Raw genomic sequence first — 25750 nt, forward strand, 5'->3', positions numbered from 1 at the left:
GGCCCCTGAAGTCACTTCAGGGCATGTTGTCACCTGTACAAATGGCTAGCAACAATTGCAGAGAATGAGGGGTCATGTGGTGTGGGCAGGCGTCTTGGTTTGAGAAGCTGAGACTGGGTGGGTGGGTTACAGTAGACAGTCGACTTCAAAAATGTGTTATTTACCTATCTACTTGTGCCTGCTGTGGGAAATAGGAATTGTATTTTCTTCTAGACAGAAATATTTTTTTCTACTGAAAATCTAAATGTAATTTTAGTGTTTCTCAGTAGGAGCTGAGAAAGGTCTTAGATTTTTTAAGCTATTTCTTATAGAGTCCTGGTAACAGATAAAATGGTATCTATTACTGTACATTTCAAACAGTTTCATGACTTTGCCTCAACATTTAGTATTTATTAAATTAAATGAAGCTGTTAACTTTATCTGGAAATATCATACTGTAATTAAAATGGTACAAGAGGTAGTGGTAGCATTTTTTTTTTATGGCTTCCTGTTTACATAGGAGGAAACATCTTCCTTTGCAGCTACCAATTCTCTTTGGCCTCATTAACAGAACGGCCTACTTCGGCCTTTCTTTCCCCCATGCTCCTCCTCCGTCTCCAATGACTCTTTCATCTGTCCCCTCATTAGTGTTTTGTTCCTTGTTTTGTCCCATAAAAATGATACTGCACAACTGAACAGCTAGCATTTTAAGAGGTCTCCAGTAAATGGCAACACCTAGTCTGAGTTATTACCGACTTGTTACTCTTTTTCTCACATTGTCAGTCATTGATCAATGTCAATGACGACCAATCTCTTTTCTAGAAGAGTGGCTTTCAAAGTATGGTCAGCAGGACCTTGGGAGGCCTGAAGACCCTTTTGCGGGGATCTATGGCAAAACTCTTTAGTAATAGTATAAGAAGTTATTTGCCTTTTTCACCATGTTGACATTAGTTCTGATGGTGCAAAGGCAGTGATGGATAAAACTTGGTGCCATAGTCCAAATCAAGGCCGTGGCACCACCCTGAACAGGTGGCCGTTGAACTCTGCCACCATGCACTTGCAATGAAAAAAAAAAAAAGCCAGTTTTTACCTAAGGAGATCCTTGATGAAGAAGTAAGAGCTACTGAATCCAAATCCTTGGGCGCATGACTTTTTAATACTGTGTGATGAAATGAGAAGTATGCTTAACGTGCTTCTGCCACACACCAAAGCATGAAGTTTTTAGAGGAAAGGCACTTGTACAATTATTTGAGTTGCAAACCAAACCAGAGGCTTCTTTTCATACACCATTTTTTCTTGAAAGAACAATCGACAAATAAGCTATGGTTATTCACACTTGGCTATTTGGCAGGTATTTTCTCAAAAAGCAATGGAGGTGAGCCTGTCAACACTTCAAGAAACAACTGACAAAATCAGGTTTTCAAACTAACACTGGCGTTTTAGAAAACCTGCATCTGCCAAAACAAGTTTCAGAAAACTTGTGTGAGCTTGACCACTTCCTGATACTTAGAAAACTTTCTGATGAGGTTGGGGTATTAGCGAATGTGATTGGTGGGGCATCGCCTAATGAAATATGTCAGTATTTGGAAGAGCTGCATAACTCAGTGAAGCAGTTATTTTTCCAAATGGCAATGCATGTTATAAAACCACGTATGGTTAAAGTTCTATTTAAAGTAGAAGACATACCATTAGATTTTAACAAACCAGGAAAAGTCTATTGATACTGTTTCAGATTTAACATAGCAACCAACCTTTATGGCACTACCAGTTCAGATTTTGATATAGTGTTTAATAAAGAATACCCACCATTATCTGAAAAGGCTATTAAAATAATTATTTCCCAACTTCATATGTGTGCAAGGCTTTTCTTCAAGCATGTCAAAATAGCGTTATCTCTATAGATTGAATCCACATCTGATGAGAATCTAGCTTCTATAAAGCCAGATATTAAAGAGTTTTTTGCACTCTTTAAACATGAAAGTGTCACTCTTCTCACTATATTTGTTGTGGAAAACAGTTATTTTTCACAGAAATGTGAATGATACCTTTGAATGAATAAAAGTGTTTTTTTTAGTTTCTAGTATGATAAATATTGACAGATAAAACTCACAAAAACAAAAGTTCTTTGGGGACCTCAATGATTTCTAAGTGTAAAAGAATTCTGAGATGAAAACTTCCTGTACAAGTACCACTCCTTCCTTCCCAAATACCTTCTCCATCGACCCCTCTCAGGACCTCAGATTTTCTATACTGGTATTCTTTTGCTATAAGTCACTTGGACTTGGACTCTTCTCTCTTTAAATCTAAATACACATTAGTGGTAATATGTTGCTATAGCAGTCATTAATGTGTAAAAATAGTAGCCAACTTTTAGTGCTATGTCCAGTTTTATGCTGAACATTTTTAATGTTTATCTTAATCTTATGAAGAATCAATGTTTATTATGCCCTGTTTTTCAATGAAGAAACTTACTTATTTTATTAGATTGGTTTTATTACATGAATCGGCAAGGGCTTGAGGGAAAATGACACATCCTATCAGATAAGGCACATGCTCCCAGGAGCAAAGGGCAGAGAAGCCTGAAGCACAGATGCAGTGTCCTGGGATGGCTCTTGCCCAACGAAGGGGCAGCCACCAAGGAAGGCGAGCAGGTGAAGCACATGCTACCTTGCTGGTTAGCCCTGCCCAGGTGGACTTTGTTTCCTCGTGTTCCACAAACCACCTCTCTCCCTCCTCCACCCATTCTGAAAGCTTATAATCCCTTTCCACTCCCCATGTGCACCTAAGTAGCAGAACTTGAACATTAAAAAAATTAATTTATTTCAAGTCTGAAATACTGAAGACTGAACGTACACATAAATAGAACACAGCAAAAATAGGAAAATGAAAAATGACAAGACAGGCATTCTTCTGGCAATGCTGAGTTTACACATAAACATTTTTAAAGACATTTCGCCAACATTCACAAAGAGCAAAAGCTGTATTTGCAACATTTATAAATTCAACAATTTTGGAAAGCAACCAGTTTCTTTCTAAAATCATTTGATTAAAATTTACACAAGTTATGGTTATCCAACTCCATTTTCCAAAGACAGAATTACATGACATTATCTGACTTTAACTCAAAACACAGAAATTTTATTCATTTTACATTTTGTCATATATTTCATCCTTTTTCTAATCAACAAGGAAAGATACACAAGACATATATGCATATGTTTTTCAGAAATAAAGTGTTCAACTTTTATCTGTAACTCAAAAATCTCAGGAATAGAGCAAACACATGATTATTTTAAACAACATTGACAGTTAAAAAAAAAATTATTTAGAGGAGAGGCCAAAAAACCTGGGATATAAATATCTTAGGAAGTTAATGACTCAGCATATTCTGCCAAAGGTATGGCCAACTGAGTAAAGAGGCTAAAAGGCTAAAACATTTCAAATTCCCTGTATCCACAAAATAACAATCATCAGTTGTTTATCCAATTGTTCAGGGAATTTTTCTCTAGAGTTAAGTTTCTGTGGTACAGTGATTTCATCTACCCCATGATGAATGGCATTTAAGATTTAACAAAGATCTCTGAGATCAAATCGAACACATTCATTATACGGATGAGGAAACTGCTGCCCAGGGAGTTACAGGGACAGTTAGAAAAAGAGCCAGGACGTGGCTGTGGAGTTCCTGATCCCCAGCTGAGTTCTTCTGGTAACACATTCTCTGGTAATACATTACGTAAATAATATGTAAATCATTTACATAAATGCACATCCTATATAATTTACTTGATAATCTACAATAGTTTGATTACAGAGAATGTTATAAATTATAATGTAAAGCAACTGCATATACTATATCCAAATCAGAATTGCTAATTCACTTCAAGGGTATTCAAGGGTATAACTGACTTTAAATTTAATGTGGACATAATGTAATTATCAGGCTGTTTAGATATCACTACTCTAAAGATATCTCCCGATCAGCTTAGAGAGTCAGGACAACATTTATGTTTTCACTGTAAACAAAATGCAGCGGTAGGCACTGTGGAAACACATTTGGTCCTATTCTCCTTGTCCTGAGCATGTAAAGGAGCAGAATGTGTCAACAGTATGGAGACTACACTCTGTAGCGAAGAATCCACTTCCTCCACCGCTGAGGGAGGATGCCCCGGGACACAGTATTCCTCAAAGGAGAATGGTCATAAAAATGATACTGCATGCCTGAACCATTAGCATTTCAAGAGGTCTCCACTAAATGGCAACGCCTAGTCTGAGCTGTTACTGACTTCCTCATCTCAGGAATCTTCACACAAAAGTATAGCTGTGATACAAGAAATCATGAAAAAGCCAGTAACACATGGGATGAAATTTTCTTGCTAGAAAGTTGTATACTGAAAAAAAAATAAAAATAAAAAAGCAATGGTACAAAACTACTCTATCTCAAGTTGGAGTGAAAAAAATAGTGTCAGCATTTACACCATTGATAGGAAGGCAGTGCACAGAACTCAAGGTAATGAGCCTGCGATCCTTCGCTTAATCAGAACCTAAGCCTGAGACCAAAGTCATGGGTTCAGTCTGTACACAGAGTGGTCTGTATGGCCACTGACAGTACCTGTTACAAAGCACTGTACAACGAGGATACAGGAAATGGCAAAAGTCTTACATGTCATCAGGAAGTGTCATTCCAATACCATGCTTTGGTGGGTCAGAAGGGTCATGTGGGCATAATATGCTCACACTGGGGGGCCTGGGCAGCCAGGCCAGGACAAGAGGGAGCCAATTAGGAGTATGTTATACACTTGGTTCTACCAGATATTGTTATATGTAAACTCATGTATTCCTGTATGACTTAAAGGCATTAGACCTCCATATTATCATTTTAGAAATCATTCCAAACTTCCATTTTCTACAAAAAAGAAAAACACTTTTGAAAAGTCAATGTCAAGAAGCTTACTTTCAGATTGACAATATAAGACCAAAAACAGCGCCCATCAGATAAATGGTAGTGTTAAAATGATGGAAGAAAAAGTATTTTAAGCAAAATATTGCTTAAAGGAACAATTAAGTGAAACAGTAATTGCATTTAGGGATCATATGATAATTTTTAAGTAAGCATCCATTTCCTGTAACGTACAAACCAAGCCTTATCACTCGATTGTCACATGATATTAACTTTTCCTTAAATTGCTGAGTCTGATTGTTTGGACATTATAATTGTTTTCGATTCTTGATCTGTGGGACTATCAACTGGCAACTGTAGAAAGAATCAGAAGATAAAAAATTAATAGCATCCGGCATACACCATTAAGACAGATCAACAGTTGGTTCAGGAAAAGAAATAGCTGACTAGACAGACTGGTTTCACTTATTCTAGGAACACATTTCTCAATCGTATAATCAAAAATGTTCTTTACTTACAGCTTTAATATCACTGCTTGTAATTCCTATATTTATATTGTGTCTTCTCAGATCAGACTTGATTAATGCTGAAACAGAAGCATCAATGGAGTTACCAAAGAGTATGTATGAATATACTTTTCTCTAAGCTGTACAAACTCTTTTTTGATATTCGAATTTAGCAAACTATAGTAGTACCATAATATTCAATGGCATCCTTGTAGCCTGAAAAAATAATAGTGTTGGCCTCTCTAAGCCATTAAATTAATTATTACTAAGTCATTCATTAGTGAACAAATACAGGATATTAAGAACCAAAGATACAAAGATGAAAAGCACAATTCTCTCCCTAAAGCACCCTCCACAGTCTAGGGAAGTACTGACAATTATAATTATAATTAAAATAATAACTATAATAATGCAGGTATGTACTAGGTATGCTTAGAAGCATGGAGAAAAATGCCTATGTCAGCCAAAGGAAATCCAGAAGGCTTGCCAGAGGAAACATATTTGAATTGGAACTTGAAAAATGAGTGGGAACTTGTCAAGCAGGATAGAGGACAGAGGAAGGCATTCAAGGTAGGCAGAAAACTGTATGCCAAGAAACTGGGCAGGAAGAGGATAGCCTATTCTTGGCACTATAGGCAGTTTGGGATCATTGGAGCATCAAGTCCAAGAGGGAAGTCACAGGATATGAGGCTGGGTTGCTAAGTACCCTGTATTCTGCATAAGAGTTTATACTGCATGTGAGTGGCGGGGACACCAATTAGGCCTACATATTAGCTCAGTCTGGCAGCTCTGGGGAGGGTGGTTATTGGTAGTGAGACTAGAGGCAGGAGGTGAGCCAAGAGGCTTTAATCCTGCTAAGAGATGGTAAGTCCTGAATATGCAAGAAATTGAGATATAGGGACAGATTTCAGAATAGAACCAGTAAGCCTTGGTGGTTTGATGGGATATGAAAAATGGAGATGGAAGGGAAGTGCATGACATAAGTTCTTGGACAACTAAATGGATGGTGGTCCTGGCGACACACTGACAGCACAAGAGGAATAGAGTGGTGGGAAGATGGCAGGCTGGGCTCTGGACAGGCTGACTATAAAATGCCAGCCCGTGGGACACACAGGTCTAGCGATAGATATAGGATTGGACACATGGGTCTGAAATATCAAAGAGATCAGGGTCTAGTGATATAGATTTGAAGTTACTAGTGTTAATGTGGTAGTTAAGCCATAGACTACTCAAAGAAAGTGTAAAATAAGATGTGTTTGTGGGTAATTAAGTAATCAGTCATAAAGCAAAGTAAAAATAAAAGATGAAAGTAAAATCAGTGTCCTAAAAGTTCGTCTTAATGCTTCCTTTGAAATCCACACTGCCCCTTATAATTCTGCTCTATTACTGATACCAGTATTTTGGAAATTCAGTACTTACGCTGAGCTATTGGGATATATGTAAAAAGCCTTTTCTGAATGCATTTAAATGAATTTAAAGCAACCGGTGATATTATGTAAGGAGATATTTAAAAGCGGCTTAGGTATTAAAGCACTGTGCTTTAACTTCCAGCAGTGATCACCACTGACTCTCAGTTCTACGTCATATGATTTGCAGATCAAAGAGGTTCTCACTGATTTTTTAATAAGAGAAATTGTATATTTCTTTACCATCATACTAATTATAGAATTTAGAAACACCGTGAATGGCATCATCACCTACTTCTTTTCAATGGATACAGATGGGCTATGGATAAATAATAAGGACAGGGAACTGTCATTACTCAAAAGGCAAACCGCATTGCATTAAAATAATTCCTATGTTAAAACAAGAACTCCCGGCAATTCTAAGGAAAAAAAATGTGAAAGAAAAGGTCCCACCTGCATTCCACCTCAGGAATTGCCCAGCCCTCATTTTTGTCTATATAAATCAATACTGGATATAAAATTCATCACCCTCTACAAGAAAATACTCAACACGTGACAGAAATTAACATTATAGATGGTAGAAGTACCAGTGTAGAATTAAAAAATTTTTTTCACTTCTAATTAATTTTCCGTACTTATTTTGTTTGAATTAATATATATAGATCTGATTATAAAAGTAACATGAAAACAAGAGTACAAAACTGCTCCCTTTTCTGGCTCAACAATGACACTCTATTCGATAGGTATATGCCACTTCTCTGGGAATTAAGAACCAATATGGAATCACAACACATCAACAGTTACGGCAGTTCATGTATTATATTTTCACAGCTTTGTATATGTTATTTTGCTGACTGAAGAGAATGCGGAAAACTCTGTCATGCTATGATGTTCTCCAAGGACACAGGGTACATCGACACTCTTTGAACATAATACATGAATGTCAGAGACCCTAGGTGATTGCGTATTTCCAAAATAAATGTTTATCACTTGTACATATTTGGGGTTTCAAAAAGAATTTCTCCTTGATTCTATACATTCATAAAGGGATGTGGAAAGAAATCAGCAAAGTGAAGTAACGGTAGAATCCAACATGGACCTGGAAGCATTGCTGGACATTAAGTCTTGTTCCTAAATCCATTTTTATGCCTCTATGCCTGGACACACTATGGATAAAAGTTCTTTTACATTCTCTTTCTCTACATGTGGGGCACTATTGTCTTTTCTCCCAAGTCTATTTTGATTATACCTAAGTATAAGAACAGGCTAACCAAACGAATATTCATATCTGACCTGATTGTTTATAGTTCATAATGCGTGATCAAAACTGAAAGTTTCTGTGATGACTGCCCTTGCACTGTTCACCATGTAAGAACTTATTCACTATTTAAGAATTTGTTCACCATGTAAGAACTTGTTCGTTATGCTTCAGAAGAATGGAGAGTGTTGAGAATTAGGCTTGGGGTTGACTAATGATTGTGCATTGAGTCCCCTATACAGAATTTTATTGTTGTTAACAACCATTTGATCAATAAATATGAGAGATGCCCTCTCAAAAAAAGAAACTGTATTATAAGTAATATTTGAGTTTCCTGGAACACTCCTTCTTTCAGAAAAATTTCAGGGATGTTAGTCTGAATTCAGGATGTAGACCTAATTGACAAGACTACTAAGTCTCAGTCATGGCCTTGATGGTGAAGGCTTCCATGATGGAAATACCAGGTTCTTCTCTCTAAAGAAATTAAACACTCTGAGACAGCTGGAACTTTATAGTGCTTCAGTAATGGTGTGTGACTATTATTAAATTAAATTTAAAATTTTTAATGCTAGTATCATTTCCAAGGGATTCTTTCACTGTAATCCTTAATATGCAAATAAGGGTGTGATAATGTTTCCATGGTCAACTAATACAAAAATCTAAACTATGATTTGCATTATTTCTTATGAGTGTATAAGCAACTTACATTAACGAGAAATAAGGCTTATTCTCTAAAAGGAATTTAAAAACAAGGGCTACCTATTTATATCCTTTAGAAAAAAATTAAATTTAAAAACAATAAATCACTTCCAAATAAAGGTATTCAAAGTCTAAAATAAAGAAATAGTAATGTTAAATGAAGAAACATTGAATTTACTGAAACATATGACCAAGATTGAACAGAAAAATATATATATATCCTAGTATTTGCTGTAACACAATTTTATAATAAGCCATAGTATAAGACAAAACACTAAATCATTGCTGCTTTGGATAAAGAATGTGATATCATAAGAAAATGGTCATTTTGACTTTTATTGCTATTATCAGAGGATGTCAGCAAGCAAAAAGTGACTCGGTATTTATCCTAAACATTGCCTACCTAATGGATGAATGTTTAATGATATTCAATTGGCATTAAAGATTAGGAAATGTCTAGTTTAACTATTAAAGCTATTTTAATGAAGTGTTTTCTATCCTAGAATATTTGTGAAACAAAAACTAAACAAGGGAATATTATTAAAACCTATCACTTAAATGCATTCAGGCAGTTCTTCATTCTAATATAAGGCAATTCTGTAGTAAAAGAAGACTTGTGTTTTGCATCTTCTGTCACCTAATATTTTGTTTTTCTTTTAATAAAGCAGTAAATTTATCTGAATGACAATGAAAAAAAAAAAAAAAAAAAGAACAGGCTAACCATCCCACATCTTATTTCTACCACCACCAATTGACTTCTTACCACCACTACTTCATTATAATGAAAGCTAATGTCATCAGGCACTTTCTGGGTGCCAGGCACAGTACTAAGAGCTTTTCGTGAACCACCTCCGATAACCCTCATAGCAACTTCTAAGGCAGGCTTTTTAATACCCTATCATATAAATGAGGGGAGGAGGATTTGAAAGGGTAACTTGTCTGTGTTCCCTCAGCTAGTGAGCCCCAGAATTAGAACTTGAGGCCGGATCCACCAACTCCAAGTCCTGAGCGACGCTAGATACAAGTTTTGTTTTCTATGCATAGTAGTTGTATTAGATTTGAAACCTAAAAAATGAATTAATAGATTCATTTTTTTAGAAGAAAACAAATACTACCTTGGTTTTTTACCTCATTTTTTCTCCTAGAATTCTGCTAAACCATTGAGAATCAGTACACATGAAAATCATTAAAGACAACATGACCAAGTACCCTCAGGTACCCAGGAAAATACCTTCATTTACCTGTTAAAATGATGCCTACAAACATCCACACACACAGGAAAATGTTCCCTGCCTTAGGACCATAGTCTGATGTGAGCTTTCCTTGAGCCAATGTGAACAAAATTCCAAATATCTAAAATAGAATGAGAGAAATAATTTTTACAAAGTATGCATTCTTTAAAATAAGTGGAAAGTTTTCCCCAGAACTATTTAATTCATATTATTTGGCCTCTTGAAACATTCACTGAAAGGTACAATTTTTAAAACAAAAAAAAACTATAGTTAAACTCACTATCCACTAAGAATAGTTGGTGGATGGATCACCTCAGGTTTCGGAGGAAGCGGGATTTACCTGCGCAGCAGCATTAAGAAGGCCAGACGAAGTGCCTTCGGATTCAGGGTAAGTGATCTCAACAGCAAACTCAAAACCCAGGGGGAGGTAGCCAGTCATGAAGAAACTAGGAGAATAAAGCCAGAATTACAGAAAAGAACTAACAGGAGGACAGCATCACACACTGACACAATCATTCTACTTCTCAGGCCTATTCTAATGATCTAATAAATGAATATTTTGAGTTGATATATGAAAGGCATTATTATTATTATTCACCATTCAGTCCAAGATAACGAGAACTGAGAAGCAAAACAATTCCTGATTTTTCTTTCCGAGAAAGATTTACCTCTGCTTTTCTAAGTCAGTTGTCTAACTAGATAAAGTCATGTGGATTAAGTAAGGTTTATCCATTTTCTACCTACATGTACCAAAAAACAGCTTAAAACTATTTATATATTTCTAAATAATTATACATTTATATGAACAGGATGGATCCCTTAAAGTTTAAAACATTAAAGAAAAAGTGGAAACCACAGTAATAATACTTGAGAATTATAACAGCATTCCTCCTGAACACATGTGACACTTACCCAAGCACCCCTCCAGTAACAAACACGATGATAATGTATCCAAGGTCCAGTGTGAAGGTAAATATAACCATTCCAAAAAAAGACAAAATGTAAACTATCAGAGTAGTCTGTCTAAAACAAAAACATGAAATTGTTAGTAGTTTGTACGATTCTTCTAGACACATAAAAATTGTGGCTCCATAGTGGATCTGTGGCATCTTGCTGCACTGATGGACAGTGACTGCATTGGGGTATGGGTGGGGACTTGATAATATGGGTAAATGTAGTAACCACATTGTTTTTTCATGTGAAACCTTCATAAGAGTGTATATCAATAATACCTTAATAAAAATATAAAAAATAAAAAACCACGTGGCTTGCCACTGCTCTGTCCATATAGTAGTAAGTTCTTCCATTTTCAAGAGTAGGTTTTCCTCTCATGGAGAATGTTTCACCAAAGTATGTACTTTGAAGCTAAAGTTTAAGATTCAGTGGCAGCAGACAACAAAATCCACACTATATCCAAAGCTCAGACAGAAGGGATATTTATATGGATAAAATCATTTTTATGCCGCCAAATGAGGCAGTTCCCTATCTGTACTTCAGGATTCAGATGAAATTCCATCTCTTCCGAAGTGGCTTTCCTAACCACTGCAGCTTACAAGGCCATCTTCCAAACTCCCTTATCCTTTTACTACCTGCGTAACTGGCACTTGACATCTATTGAACTTACAACATCTAATTTAGTCTGTTATGTTACTATTTGACCTTTCATATGTGAATGCCTGTTTCCCCATTTAGATCACAAATGTCTTAAGGACAGGAATCATATCGCTTGCCGCAATTCCCAGCTAAAAGTGATGCACACAACACGAGTTTGGTGGATGAATGGCGATTTCCCTGAGAAGGAAACCAGGGCAACAACGAACCCATTTCTTTGCCGATTGAGTTTTCTCATTATGTACCAGACCAAAGATGATTATTAGTAAATTCATTACATATGCTCCCTTCATCGACAAATTTTATGGGTTTTTATCTAAGCTACCATTTCATAATAATGAAGCCACAGCCAAGTGCTGTCTTAAATTATGGGAACATTATCTTGGAGAATTTCAAGATATTTTGGTATTTTAGTATTTTCAAGTATTTTGGAAGGCATCTAATGCTTGTGCCCTGAAAAGGTGCACAGGACACAGATCCATATTTCATTTATTCATTTTATTTCATTCCATTCTGTCCATTCATTCACAGTTTCATTCATTCATTTTTCCCAAGAAGATGGGATATTACTGCCTGTTAAAAAAAAATAGCTATTTGAAGGCCCAGTGCAAAAGATGCTGTCTCTTAAACCCCTTTTACAGTCTCCCAGTTGGTATTACTCACTTCTCTTCTGTATTAGCATTTTGCTGTTTCCCTGTAGATATATAATTAATATAGTATTTTTATATTATATTATAGTTAAGTGATGTTATAGTTTGGGAAGATTTTAGACAAAAATTTTTACCAAAAAAAGCCTTATGCTCAATAACTTTTTAATAGGAAAAGCAGCCTTTTGTTTGTTTTTAAGCTCACAACAAAAGCAGTAGAACGTCCCTGTCAAAAGTCAAATGTTTTTCAGGAAGGGCTTTTCTTAGAATAGAAATGATTGCTTCTGAAGTGGTATGCATGCATATATTATCAGAGGGAAAGAAGGTTCATAAGGTATCCAGGTTCTCAAAGTTGAAATAAATATAACCAATAAAATAAGACAATTTACAGACTATGGAAACATTCAGAAGTGAAGGAAACCTACGAGCGTAGAATCCATTTAGTAATGACACATTTTAGATTTCTTAAAAAGTAAAGCTTCCTTTAGACCCAAAATACCTTAGGTCGTACATCACACATTTATCTACCTTTACTTACTTGTACGTTTTGGTGTAATCCAGCCACAAGCCACAAAGAACTGAGCCCACCATCCCAGCTACTACCAGTGTTAGCCCGGTCCTTCCTGCATTCACTTCTTCTCCCTTCAAAGAATTTTCATGAGGAGTTAATCACATACTTCCAATTCTAACAGATTCTTCATATTCCCATATCTTTTCACAGTCAGTGGAAATAACCAGATAAAATTAAGCACACAATATAATAGGAAGATTCCGTGCATAAGCTAGGGTGGGGCTGTGGGGACAGGTAAAGCACATATAAAGGACATTCTATTTTAAAACCAGGAAAAAAAAAAACCTCTAAAATGTGAGAGAAATAAAACAAGAAATTTTTCTTGATCCTCCATGGTTACAAGAACAATGATTTTTATTAGAATTCTTAAATAGTTCCCAGATGTCTGAAAAGGAAGTTAATCTAATAGCTTTTACATAGTACAACTGCTTTCTCCTTTCAAAAGCAGAGAGCTCAGATCTTGATATTTATTTCTTTGTATTTTTGTTGGTTTCCCTTCAATTTTTCTTTGCCTCTTTTCATATAACCAATTGCACTCTTTCTTTAAAAAAGAATTTTAAAAAAAGACATGTATTGCCAAAGCAATAACAACTTTTTGCTTTCCATTTGCATATTTTATAAATTGGATTAAATGTATTCTCAGTTAAAACAAATATAAATTTTTTTTACAGGAACAAGCTCATAAATCTTTAATCTTATCATTACGTTAGCAGGACTTCTACTGATAAAGAAAATTCTTGGTCATGTGTGCAACACAATGTAGGCAGCAGCTTACCTCATAATATGTCAGTATCATTTGATTTAATAAAGTTGAGACTGAATAAAATGCTCCAGTCATGATACCTACAGTAATAAACAGAAAACTATAAATGTACCATTTACCAGTTCATAATCTGATACGGAATACTCAATGACAGGGTGAGAACATAATGTATTTCTCAACTGACAGTGAAAATTAAGAACCATTCCCTTTCAGAATTAGACTGATCAACTTAACACCCAAACTTTACTAGAGATTATGATGGTAAAACATCTATAAACATGTCTATGAACAACAGACACTTATTATTCACCACTTACTATTTAGATTCAGACATACTGACCATAAATCATATCCCCACACAGAACACTGTATACGGCAATGGGGCAACAGGTTGTTTACTGAGCACCTACAATATACTGAGCTAAGTCTAGCATGAAACAGAACTCCTGCTTCAGAGATCTCATCCTACGTCAAAGACTGACCAGGCAATTAGTAGGACAATATTAATTAAAGTCTACTTAAAAAGAGATCAGTAAAAACAGCTGGTTATCAGGAAGCACATGACTAGGTTTGAATCCTGGTGTTGCCTTGAACATAGTGTTTAACTTAATACTGAAGTCTCTTAATCCTGCTGAGACTTAAGTTTACTGTTTTTCTCTTCATTATTAAATATTTCAAGCATAGAAACTAGCACAGAGAATAACCTAGCAAATACACTTACTCATCACCCAGCTTTATCAAATACTAACATTTTGCCATCTTTGCTTCAGATTCATTTTTTAGACTGTCCTTATTGTTTTTTTTTTAATGTGACAAATTCAGACACTTTCTTTCTGCAATGCTTCCAATAATCATTATTTTCTTATCTTGCTCCTTTGAAATGTGGAATACAACGTTTATCAGAAAGATACATTACTGATGCTTTCTGTGAGTAAAGCTGTAAGCTGCCCAAAATGTAGAGAGGAGATGCAGGGAAAGCTTAGTCTTGAAGCATGGCAGACAAGAATCATTTGGAAGCTTCTGAAATATTTGGAAATTTTGAAATGGGGTTGTGAATTTATAATATGTGATTGCATGTCAAGAATTTCTCTTCTTATATGCAAGGTCTTCTCACTTTATTTATAATTGATTTCTTCATTTCCATAACAAGTTAACTCTCTTTTATTTGCTAAAAATGTATTATTTTATTACAGTCTCCAATCCAATCTCCAAACTGGTTCTTGTTTCAACCACCAGGAGCCTTTTCATCCAGCAATCTCAGTCCAAGAAATCTGTATTTAGGAATTGGTTTTAATTTGTAAAAGATTTAAGTAGAAGGGAGTCCATCACAGCAGAGTTACTTTTTTCCACATGCTAGGCAACAGGCTGAAGAATATTCAGATGAATAGGTCACTGCCCCACCCCTCAGAGCTGCATAATCACTGCAGGGCCCGGGAGCTCGGGGCTTCCACTGCCTGGAGTGTTCTCCCCAATTAGTTCCTAGCCTTTCTCAGAGGTAGCTCTTATCCTGACCTTGGAATTTACCATTTTCAATATTATATTACAATATATGTGGCCCTATGAACAACAGTAAGAATAATCCTGCATGTATTTAAACTTACTTATATACACGGGCACACCTTATTTTATTGTGCTTCACATTACGTACATTGCAGATGCTGTGTTTTTTATAAATTGAAGGTTTGTGGCAACCCAAGCATTGAGCAAGTCTATCTACTGGTGCCATTTTTCTTACAGCATTTGCTCACTTCGTCTCTGTCAAGTTTTCATAATTCTTACAGTATTTCAAACTTTTTTGTTATTATTATCTTTGGTATGGTGATCTGTGATCAATAATCTTTGATGTTCTTTTGTCATTGTTTGGGGGCACCAAACTCCACTCATTTAAGAGAGTGAACTTAATTGATAAATGTGTTCTGACCACTCCACCAACCAACTGTTCCCGTCTCTCTCCTCTCCTTAAGAGAGGAGACACTAATTTCCTGAGACACACCAACATTTATATTAAGCCAGTTAATAACCGTACAATGGCCTCTAAGTGTTCATGTGAAAAGGAAGAGTCACATACCTCTCACTTTAAATCAAAAGCTAGAAATGAGTAAGCTCAGTGAGGAAGGTGTGTCGAAAGCCAAGACAGGCTGGAAGCCAGGCCTCTTGCACCGAACAGCCTAGTTGTAAAGGCAAATGAAAAGTTCTTGGAGGAAACTCAAAGTGCTACTCCAGTGAATACACAAATGATAAGAAAGTGAAACAGCCTTATTGCTGATATGGAGAAAGTTTAGTGGTCTGGATAGAAGATCAAACTAGCTACAACATCTCCTTAAGCCAAAGTTTAATCCAGAACAAAGCCCTAACTTTCTCTAATTCTGTGAAAGCTGAGAGAGGTGAGGAAGCTGTAGAAGAAAAGTTGGATGCTAGCAGAGGTTGGTTCACGAGGTTTAAGGAAAGAAACTGTCTTCATAGCATCAAAGTGCAGGTGAGGCAGCAAGTGCTGACGGGGGATGCAGCAAGTTATCCAGAAAATACAGCTAAGATCATTCATGAAGGTGGCTACAGTAAACAACAGATTTTCAACGTAGATGAAACAGTCTTCAGTTGGAAGATGCCATCTAGGACTCACAGCTAGAGAGAAGTCAGTGTCTGTCTTCAAAGCATCAAAGAACAGGCTGACTCTCTTGTTAGGGGTTAATGCAGCTGGTGACCTTAACTTGAAGTCAGTGCTCACTGACTATTTCAAAATTCCTAGGGACCATAAGAATTATATTAAATCTACATTGCCTGTGCTCTAGAAATAGGAATAACAAAGCCTGGATAACACCACATCTGTTTAAAACATGGTTTACTAAATATTTTAAGCCAACTATTACGAATTATTGCTCAGAGAAAAACATTCTTTTCAAAAATATTACTGCTCATTGACAGTGAGCCTGGTCACCCAAGAGCTCTGATGGAGATATACAATGAGATCAATGTTGTTTTCACACCCGTTAATACATCTTTTCTGCAGCCCCTGGATCAAGGAGTAATTTCAACTTTCAAGTCTTGTTATTGAAGAAGTGCATTTCATAATGCAGATTGTGATTCCTTTGATGGATCTGGGCACAGTGAATTGAAAACCTTCTAGAAAGAATTCCCCATTCTATATGTTTACTGCAGCACTATTTACAATAGCCAAGATATGGAAGCAACCTAAGTGTCCATCAGTAGATGAATGGATAAAGAAGATGTGGTACATATACACAATGGAATACTATTTAGCCATAAGAAAGAAACAAATCCTACCATTTGCAACAACATGGATGGAGCTGGAGGATATTATGCTCAGTGAAATAAGCCAGGCAGAGAAGGACAAATACCAAATGATTTCCCTCATTTGTGGAGTATAACAATGAAGCAAAACTGAAGGAACAAAATAGCAGCACACTCACAGATTCCAAGAAGGGACTAGAGGTTACCAAAGGGGAGGGGTGGGAGAGGGCTGGTTGGGAGGGAGGGAGAAGGGAATGGAGAGGTATTATGACAGGCACACATGGTATGGGGGGATCATGGGGAGGAGAGTGTAGCATAGAGAAGGCATTGTTTTTTCATGTGAAACCTTCAAAAGTGTCTATCAGTAATACCTTAATTTAAAAAATTTCCCCTTCTAGATGGCATTAAGAACATTTGTGATTCATGGGAAGATGTCAAAGTATCAATATTAATATTAAGAGGAGTTTGGAGGAGGTTGATTCCAAGCCTCGTGGATGACTTCAGAGAGTTCAAGCCGGCAGTGCAGGAAGTAACTGTAGATGTGTTGGACTAGGAGGAGGAGAAGAGAAGTAGAAGTGGAAGACGATGATGGGACTGAACTGCTGCCATCTCGTGATAAAGCTTTAATGGATGAGAACTTGGTTCTTACGGATGAGCGAAGAAGTGGCTTCTAGAGAGATAATCTACTTCTGGTAAAATGCTGTGAAGATTATTGAAATGTCAACGAAGGATTTAAAGATTAATAAAGTTGATAAAGCAGCAAGCAGGGTTTGAGAGGACTGACTCCAATTCCGAAAGTTCTACTGTGGGTAAAATGCTATCACACAGCACCATGTTTTGTTCTGAAAAAAGGAAGAGTCAAATTGATGGGGCAAAGTTCACTCTTGTCTTATTTTAAGAAATCGCCAGGGTCCCCCCAGCCTTCAGCGATCAGCACCCCTGGTCAGTCAGCAGCCACCCACATCAAGGCAACACGCTCTACCAGCAAAAAGATCAGGACTTGTTTAAAGTTCAGATGATGGCTAGCAGTTTTTAGCAATTATTTTTTAATTTAGATATATGCTATTTTTTAGACATAATGCTATTGCCCTTAATAGACTATAGTATAGTGTAAACATAACATATGTATTGGGAAACCAAAAAATTCATTTGACTCACTTTATTGTGGTATTTGCTCTGTTTCAGTGACCTGGAACTGAACCGACAATGTCTCTGAGGTATGCCCGCCTGTATTATCTGTATCCATCTGCAGCTTGCTCTTCTCTACCACTCAGTATTATGGTTTTGAAATTTACCTGTTTTGATACTTTGAGTTCTTATGCATTTGTTTTCTCTGCTGTATAATAGTCCATTGTGTAATACACTTCAGTTTAATTCTCTCTTCTGTTGATGGACATTGACGGCCTTTTCTACTTTTTCACTACGTAAAACAATATTGCAATGAATATTATGCTTCTGTTCTTATGTATAAGAGTTTTGTAAATATATATCTAGGAGTAACTTCTACTTTCTGGATATAGCCAAGTTGCTCTTCAAAATGGTTGTACTAGTTTATACTATCAACAGATTTCCTTTATTCCACATCTAACCAAATTTGTTTTTACCAGATTTAAAAAAAATAGTTTTTGCTAATCTGAATGAATGTGATATTGTATCTTACTCTGGTTTTGATTTACATTTCCTTGATTACTTGTAAGGTTGAGCATCATATCTGAGCAATACACACATAAATGCCTGGTTCCATGGATTGTTTGCTCCTTTCTTATTGGTTAGTTTGAATTACTTTTATATTGTAGATACCAAGCCTTCATTGGTTATATGCATTGAAGACATCTTCTCATAGTGTATGTCTTCCCTTCACTTTTTAAAAATAGTGTGTTTCTAGAAAAGACCATTATTTTAATGTAATTATATTTATCAGTCTTTCTCTTTAGGGTTTATGTTTTCTGCATTAAGTCTCTTCAGAATATTAATGATGGTTTCCAATATTTGCTTCTAAAAAACTTTAGAGTTCTGACATTTATCCTTTGGGTTTTAATCTAATACAATTTGCTTTTGTGCATGGTATGATACAGAGACCTATTTTTCTTTTTCTTTTAAGGATTATCCAATCAATTATCCTAGGACAATTTATTATACAATTTCTCTTCTGCCAAGCATCCAGTTTCTATCTGTGTATAATGTTCTAGTCATCAGAGCTGCTCTCAAATATTCTAGTTCTCTTTCCAAGCACTTAGTGGAATGGCCATATCTGACTTCAAATGTGACCAAAAGTGACATTTCCCATTTTCTGCCCTAGTAATCATTAAAGCATGTGCCGAGATGTCAGCCTGAATCCCGCAGTAACTATGAGAACCTTGCTGCCAATTCGTATTGAACTTGTAGCCCTGGCAACAAACAAACTTTTGATCTGTTAGGTCACTAAGAGATTTTTGGCAGAATTTCACTGCTATAGTATGACCTAACTATGCCAACTGATACATGGGGGTAGTCTCTGCTTTCTATTTTGTTCCAGTAATTTCATTGTCTATTCCTTGATCATTCATGGTATCTTAATTTCTAGTGCTTTATAAGTCTTGATGTCTGAGAATCACCTTGTTCATCACAGAAATTATCTTTGTTGTTTCTGTCTCTTACTTCTGACAGGAATTTTAGAACTAGTGAAGTTCCATTATAAACCATATTTAAACTGCGGATTGTAGAGTGAGGCCTACAGCTGGTCTAAAGACCTTATCAAAACCCTCTGGGTAACTGACTTTGTTACTCACTTCCCATTGCAGAGGGACCCAGCTGGGTTAGCCTGGGGAGGGCAAGGAAAACAAAGGAGGCCTGTGCTCAGGCCCCATGGACTCTACTGCACTCTACCCTACAGTGTTCCTGAATCTATTCCAGACCTGAGTGAGGGTCTAGATAAAGGACTATAATAGCAAGGAATACTCTTACTGAATCTAGAGTATGGCATCTATCTCAATTTCAGACAGCAAGCAGCAACAGTTAGGATAGTGAGGAATCATATTTTCTCCAAATAGCCCTACTTCAAAAAATTTAATCTTAGTCTATTTGGTGCCTGAGTTTAAGACACTGTATATATTCCTGAAATCCTGTTCTAGGAATGTTGTCCCTATCCAGATTATCCCATGTGTAAATCTGCTCCAATCTTCTGTATGTAATACTAGGTATGGAGGGGGACAAGTACATTTAAGAAAGGTGTGATAGGACTCCCACTCAAACATTATGATCCCTAACTATGCAGCCCTTTGGGGAAGAATATGAGGTCAAGAAACTTCTCCAACTGTCCTGAGAAATATTATCAAACTCTTTGCAGTGCTTCCCAGTCCCTTCTTTCTAATTCCTTCAATAAGTAAACTCCATTTAATTTCCTAAACAGTGTCTGGATCTGGCCTTTCCATCAGTCCAAATCTACAACTGGCACCTGTTACTACAATGACATGATATGGTCAACTGGCATCATCAGACTCTCAGGTCTTCCAAAAACATGGTATACCCCCTTATTTAATTATGTCTTCTCTTACATCTTTCAATGTTCTATAACTGCATAATTTATAAAGTTGTTTTGGCAGATTTATTCCTAAGCATCTTATAGTTTTGGTTGCTATTATAAAAGGTACCTTTTTATAGGAACACAATTGTTAATTTCACATCATCAGATACATAGTAATCTCGCTGAACTCATTCTTATTAGTTGTAATAATTGTTTCTATAGGTTCTCTTGCATTATTTTTGTAGACCAGAGTCAGTAAACATTTTCTGTAAAGTGCTTGACAGTAAATACTTTTAGCTTTGCAGTCCATACAGCTTGTGATGTAACTACTCGATGCTACCCTTGTAGTTCAAAGCAGCCAGGCAATATGAAACAAAACTTTAAAAAAATAGGCAACAACAAAACTGGACAGCTACATGCAAGAGAATGAAACTGAATTACTGTTTAACCCCATATACAAAAGTAAACTCAAATGGATTAAAGACTTGAATGTAAGTCATGAAACCATAAAACTCTTAGAAGACAACATAGGCAAACATCTCCTGAATATAAGCATGAGCAACTTCCTCCTGAATGCATCTCCTCGAGCAAGGGAAACAGCAGCAAAAATTAACTCATGGGACTACATGAAACTAAAAAGTCTCTGTACAGCAAAGGACACCATCAACAGAACAAAAAGGCATCCTACAGTATGGGAGAATATATTTGTAAATGACATATCTGACAAGGCGTTAACATCCAAAATAAAGAACTTACACGCCTCAACACCCAAAAAGCAAATAACCCGATTAACAAACGGGCAGAGGATATGAAGAGATACTTCTCCGAAGAAGAAATTCAGATGGCCAACAGACACATGAAAAGATGCTCCTCATCACTAATCATCAGGGAAATGCAAATTAAAACCACAATGAGATATCACCTCACACCAGTAAGGATGGCCAGCATCGAAAAGACTAAGAACAACAAATGCTGGCGAGGATGCGGAGAAAGGGGAACCCTCCTGCACTGCTGGTGGGAATGTAAATCAGTTCAACCATTGTGGAAAGCAGTATGAAGGTTCCTCAAAAAACTAAAAATAGAAATACCATTTGACCTGGGTATCCCACTCCTTGGAATTTACCCAAAGAATACAAGTTCTCAGATTCAAAAAGACATATGCACCCCTATGTTTATCACAGCACTTTTTACAATAGCCAAAATATGGAAGCAACCTAAAGGTCCATGAGTAGATGAGTGCATAAAGAAGATGTGGTACATATACACAATGGAATACTATTCAGCCATAAGAAAGAAACAAATCCTACCATTTGCAACAACATGGATGGAGCTGAGGATATTATGCTCAGTGAAATAAGCCAGGCGGAGAAAGACAAGTGCCAAATGATTTCCCTCATTTATGGAGTATAACAACAAAGCAAAACTGAAGGAACAAAATAGCAGCAGGAACTAGTGCTTACCAAAGGGGAGGGGTGTGGGGGTGGGCCAGAGAGGGGATGGAGGGAGAAGGGGACTGAGGGGTATTATGTTTAGTACACATGGTGTGGGGGATCATGGGGAGGACAGTGTAGCACAGAGAAGGCACATAGTGGATCTGTGGCATCTTGCTGCACTGCTGGACAGTGACTGCTTTGGGGTGTGGGTGGGGACTTGATAATATGGGTAAATGTAGTAATCACATTGTTTCTTCATGTGAAACCTTCATAAGAGTGTATATCAATAATACCAAAGTAAAAAATAAAAAAAATAAAAAAATAGGCAACAGTTTGACTCATTGGCCATGGTTTGCTAAACTGTGATGTATACTTTGTATTATCTGAATAATAGCATCGTTTTACTTCCAATTCACATACTTTTTTCCTTGTGTTACTGGGCTAGCCAGGACATCCAGTTGTATGCTAAGCAGAATAGAAACACAAGGCATTCTTGTTTTGATGGATACTTCTTGTTGATTCTTAAGGGGAACACATCTAAGGTTCGACCTTTAAAATGGTATCTGCTATAGGGTTTTTGTAGATAAACTCTACCAGGTTCAGAAAGTTCATTTTCTTCAGTTTGCTGAGAGTCTTTAATCAACAGGTATTGAATTCAACAAATGCTTTTTCCTCAGCTACTGGGTAAAGTTTCTTCTTTGATCTCTTACTGTGGTAAACTGTATTCATAAATTTCTAGTACTAAGTTGTGTCTTACTCCTGAGATAAACCAAACTTGTTCAGAATGTAGTATCTTTCTTATAAATTACTGGATTAGGTTTGCTAATATTTTATTTTGGATTTTTGTATCTACATTCATAAGATAAACCGGACTATAATTTTTCTCTCATACTCTTCTTATCTGATTTTGATATCAAGGTTGCACTGGCCTTGCAATTAAGTTTCAGATGATACCAGGGACTGACTCTGGGGTGGGGGAGGAGGGTGGCCTGGGGATAGAGATGGAGGAAGACCATCTTTTCATTGTACATCCTTTGTGACTTTTAAATTTTGTGTAAAATAAATAAAATTAGAATTAAGGAATGAGAACTCAGATTCTTTATTTATAAAATAGGTATAATAATTATTCTACCTCAAAAAGGTAAATGAAATAACATATACATAAGTCCTTTATGAATTTCAAACAATAACTTTTCACCTAGTATTTGTGTATAAACAAGTATTAAATGATGTAATATTAAAGACATAAAATCCAGAGACCAGACTGTGTTGGAGATGTCAGAAGAAATTAAGTGTATGAAAAGTGTGGAGAAGGAAAACGGTCTTCAGAGAGAAAAATCATGTCCCTTTGAAAGTCAAGGAACATTTAAGAACGTTTTTCAGGAAAAAGAATCTCATCCTAGAAGACTATTTAATCGTTATTTCTAAACTGTGGACAGTACTCATACATGAAGCATTTTCAGCAATTAGAATCAAGAGACAGATAAACCAGGTGATGGCAAGGGTTAAGACTAACGTGAATGTCACCAAACTCAATGACATAAAGGTATTGAGGATAGAGCCCCAGGACAGCAGAGAGAAGAACTCAGGTTAGGGACATTCACATCATTTTACAAAATGAGAACTCAAGAGGGGGACACCGTCCTTGAGGAGAGAAAAAAATAATAGAAGTAGTTTAGGTATAAGCCATTAAAGTCACCAATTAATCTACAGGTGTTAGTCTATACGCAGGGATCAGGTGGACTTGGGGTACGAATAAATCAGCTCATCCCATTCAATGATAAACCAATAAAGTTTAAAGCAGATAATCGAGGAATAGCAGTCTACTTGTGACTGGGAAATACGGATGCAACCTCTAGAACAACCTATAACAGGAAGGGTCATCACTGTTCTACATTTGGAAGAGTTGTGTTGGGTTATACTGGGGGTAGGGAGCTTTGCGGTTGTGCAGTAAACAAGTATGTTTTATTAACAATCCCTTAATGCAGTTTGATTTTTATGCTACATATTATTTCCAAAATGTTTTAACTTATGAGTTAAAGACAGTAGTGGCAGTATGATTTTTGGTATGTAGACAGGAAAACAGCCCCATAGTGCATGTTTGGTTTTGCCCATGACCTGCGCATTGATGGGGTGAGGATCGAGTAAAGGAGGGTGTGGGGTAGATGTTTCCATGAAGGCACAGGTCATCCTTCCAAGTGTCTGTAAGGATATTCTGGGAAAACGTCCAAGACTGGCAAAATAGTGGAAAATCCAAACACACATTGACTCTTCCCTGAGGTTAGGCTGGATAAGATGAGAGAAAAGCCATCTGGCATAACTTTCTTTATGTGTGGCTTGGGGATTGCTACCACTTTTTTTTTTTTTAAAGCTCTCTGCTCCTTACTGAAAATTGAAATAGTTATTGTTTTTCCCTTTCCTGTTGGAGTGAAGCAACTGTTGTTCTGGACAAGAGTCTACTATTCATTTTAAGTACCCAATAAAAGACCTGTATATGTACTCAAAGTGCCAGCCAGAGGGAGGAAATTAGAAACCCAGGAAAAATTTGAACACAGGTTTGAGGTTATTTGAACTAAAAATGACATTTATTACTAATGAGACTGAAGCTATGATTAGACTTTCTTTGTGAGCAAGCAGAGTATTTCCTGGCAACCACTGATTTTATTTCAAAAAAAGAGCGCCTTTACTTTATTACAGTTTATCTGACCATGGGACTCAATTGTTGGGATACTGATGTATTGTGACTTATTGTAATCTAGTCTGCATGCAATTTTCTCCGTAGAATACTTGTAAGCTTCCACTGCGCTGTACAAAATGCTTTCTAATAAAGAAAACCCATGTTAAATACAAAAAAATAAATAAATAAAAAATAAAAACGCCACAGAAATCAAAGTATCCAGAGAAGTTACCATCATCCAAGACCCTTGCTCATGCCATTTCCCTCTTCTTTCTCTGTCCAAATTCTAACGTGTCCTTCAAGGCCAGCTCAGCCACCACCTCTGCCCTGATGTGCCTCCTGCCAACCACACCCCTTCCCTCTGTTTATCCTTTCCCAGTTATACATTCTGAAGGCTTTAGCATGCACTTGCCATACAACTTCTTTTGTGCCATTACCTTTTTGATGAATTACTCTTACACTGTTGTTTGCTTTTCAGATGTTTATATTATCTACCCAATTGGTTTATAACTTGAGGGCAGAAATCCTGTATCATGCTTCTTTCTAACCTACACAGCATCTAAGACACTACTATATAGTTAGCCGATATTTCATAGTTATCGATGGATAAAGGAATGAATAACAAAATGAACCATAAGTGAGGTAAACATTAAGCTAGCTCTTACAGGATAGCTGAAGAAAAAAAAGAAGTACATTTCAGGTTAAAGAAATAATGGCACAAAATTATAATATATACATGTGGTGGTATGTCTGCATATGCATATGTGAGTGTATCTATCCTTCAGAGGGTGTTGGTTACAAATCGGAATAAAAGAGAATTTTCTATTGGGGAAAAAAAATAAAAGAAGGTAGAAAAAGCCACCTTAAATGACAGGCTAAAGAAATGAATTTGCTCTAATAGATAACAACAAGCCACTGTATTTTTTCTACTTTCTAGTTAGGAGTTTTAGGTAAGCTAACCAGTGGAGGTAACCAGCAAAATCAAGAAAATGAACTTTGGCATGGGAAGTATTTACTGATGAGATGATATAACACCTAGGATTTGCTTTAAAATATACCAGAAAACAAGTAGAGGAACTAGATAAAGCAAAAATGGTGAAATGTTGGTAACTATTGACGCTGGGTGGTGGTGGGTACATAGGAATTTGCTAGATTCAAATGTTCTGCTTTTGTGTTTAATGATTTCCACAAAAACAGAAAAAAATAATAGAAGAAGTAATCTTGGTAAATGGGTAAGAGTTTATGTTAGGGCATAATTTGTTACAACTTTTGATGCAATTATGTACTAGTGTATGTGCTCCCCACGAAATGTAAAGAACA

The 25750-nt window shown here is 36.4% G+C and overlaps 1 protein-coding gene across 1 annotated transcript in view; it reads right to left on the bottom strand.

Annotated features, from left to right (window-relative positions):
- Positions 1-2451: 2451 nt before the first annotated feature.
- Positions 2452-25750, bottom strand: part of FLVCR1 (FLVCR heme transporter 1) — a 36048-nt gene continuing 12749 nt past the window's right edge. Inside the window, exons 4-10 of the mRNA XM_036912495.2 lie at positions 13582-13649; positions 12774-12877; positions 10890-11000; positions 10318-10423; positions 9987-10098; positions 5395-5462; positions 2452-5230 (exon numbers count right to left, since the gene is read on the bottom strand). Of these exons, the coding sequence (XP_036768390.2) occupies positions 5156-5230; positions 5395-5462; positions 9987-10098; positions 10318-10423; positions 10890-11000; positions 12774-12877; positions 13582-13649 (644 nt within the window). The 3' untranslated portion in view covers positions 2452-5155. The remainder of the gene's footprint in view (positions 5231-5394; positions 5463-9986; positions 10099-10317; positions 10424-10889; positions 11001-12773; positions 12878-13581; positions 13650-25750) is intronic.

This window comes from Manis pentadactyla, chromosome 9 (assembly GCF_030020395.1).
Source record: "Manis pentadactyla isolate mManPen7 chromosome 9, mManPen7.hap1, whole genome shotgun sequence".
NCBI lineage: Eukaryota > Metazoa > Chordata > Mammalia > Pholidota > Manidae > Manis > Manis pentadactyla.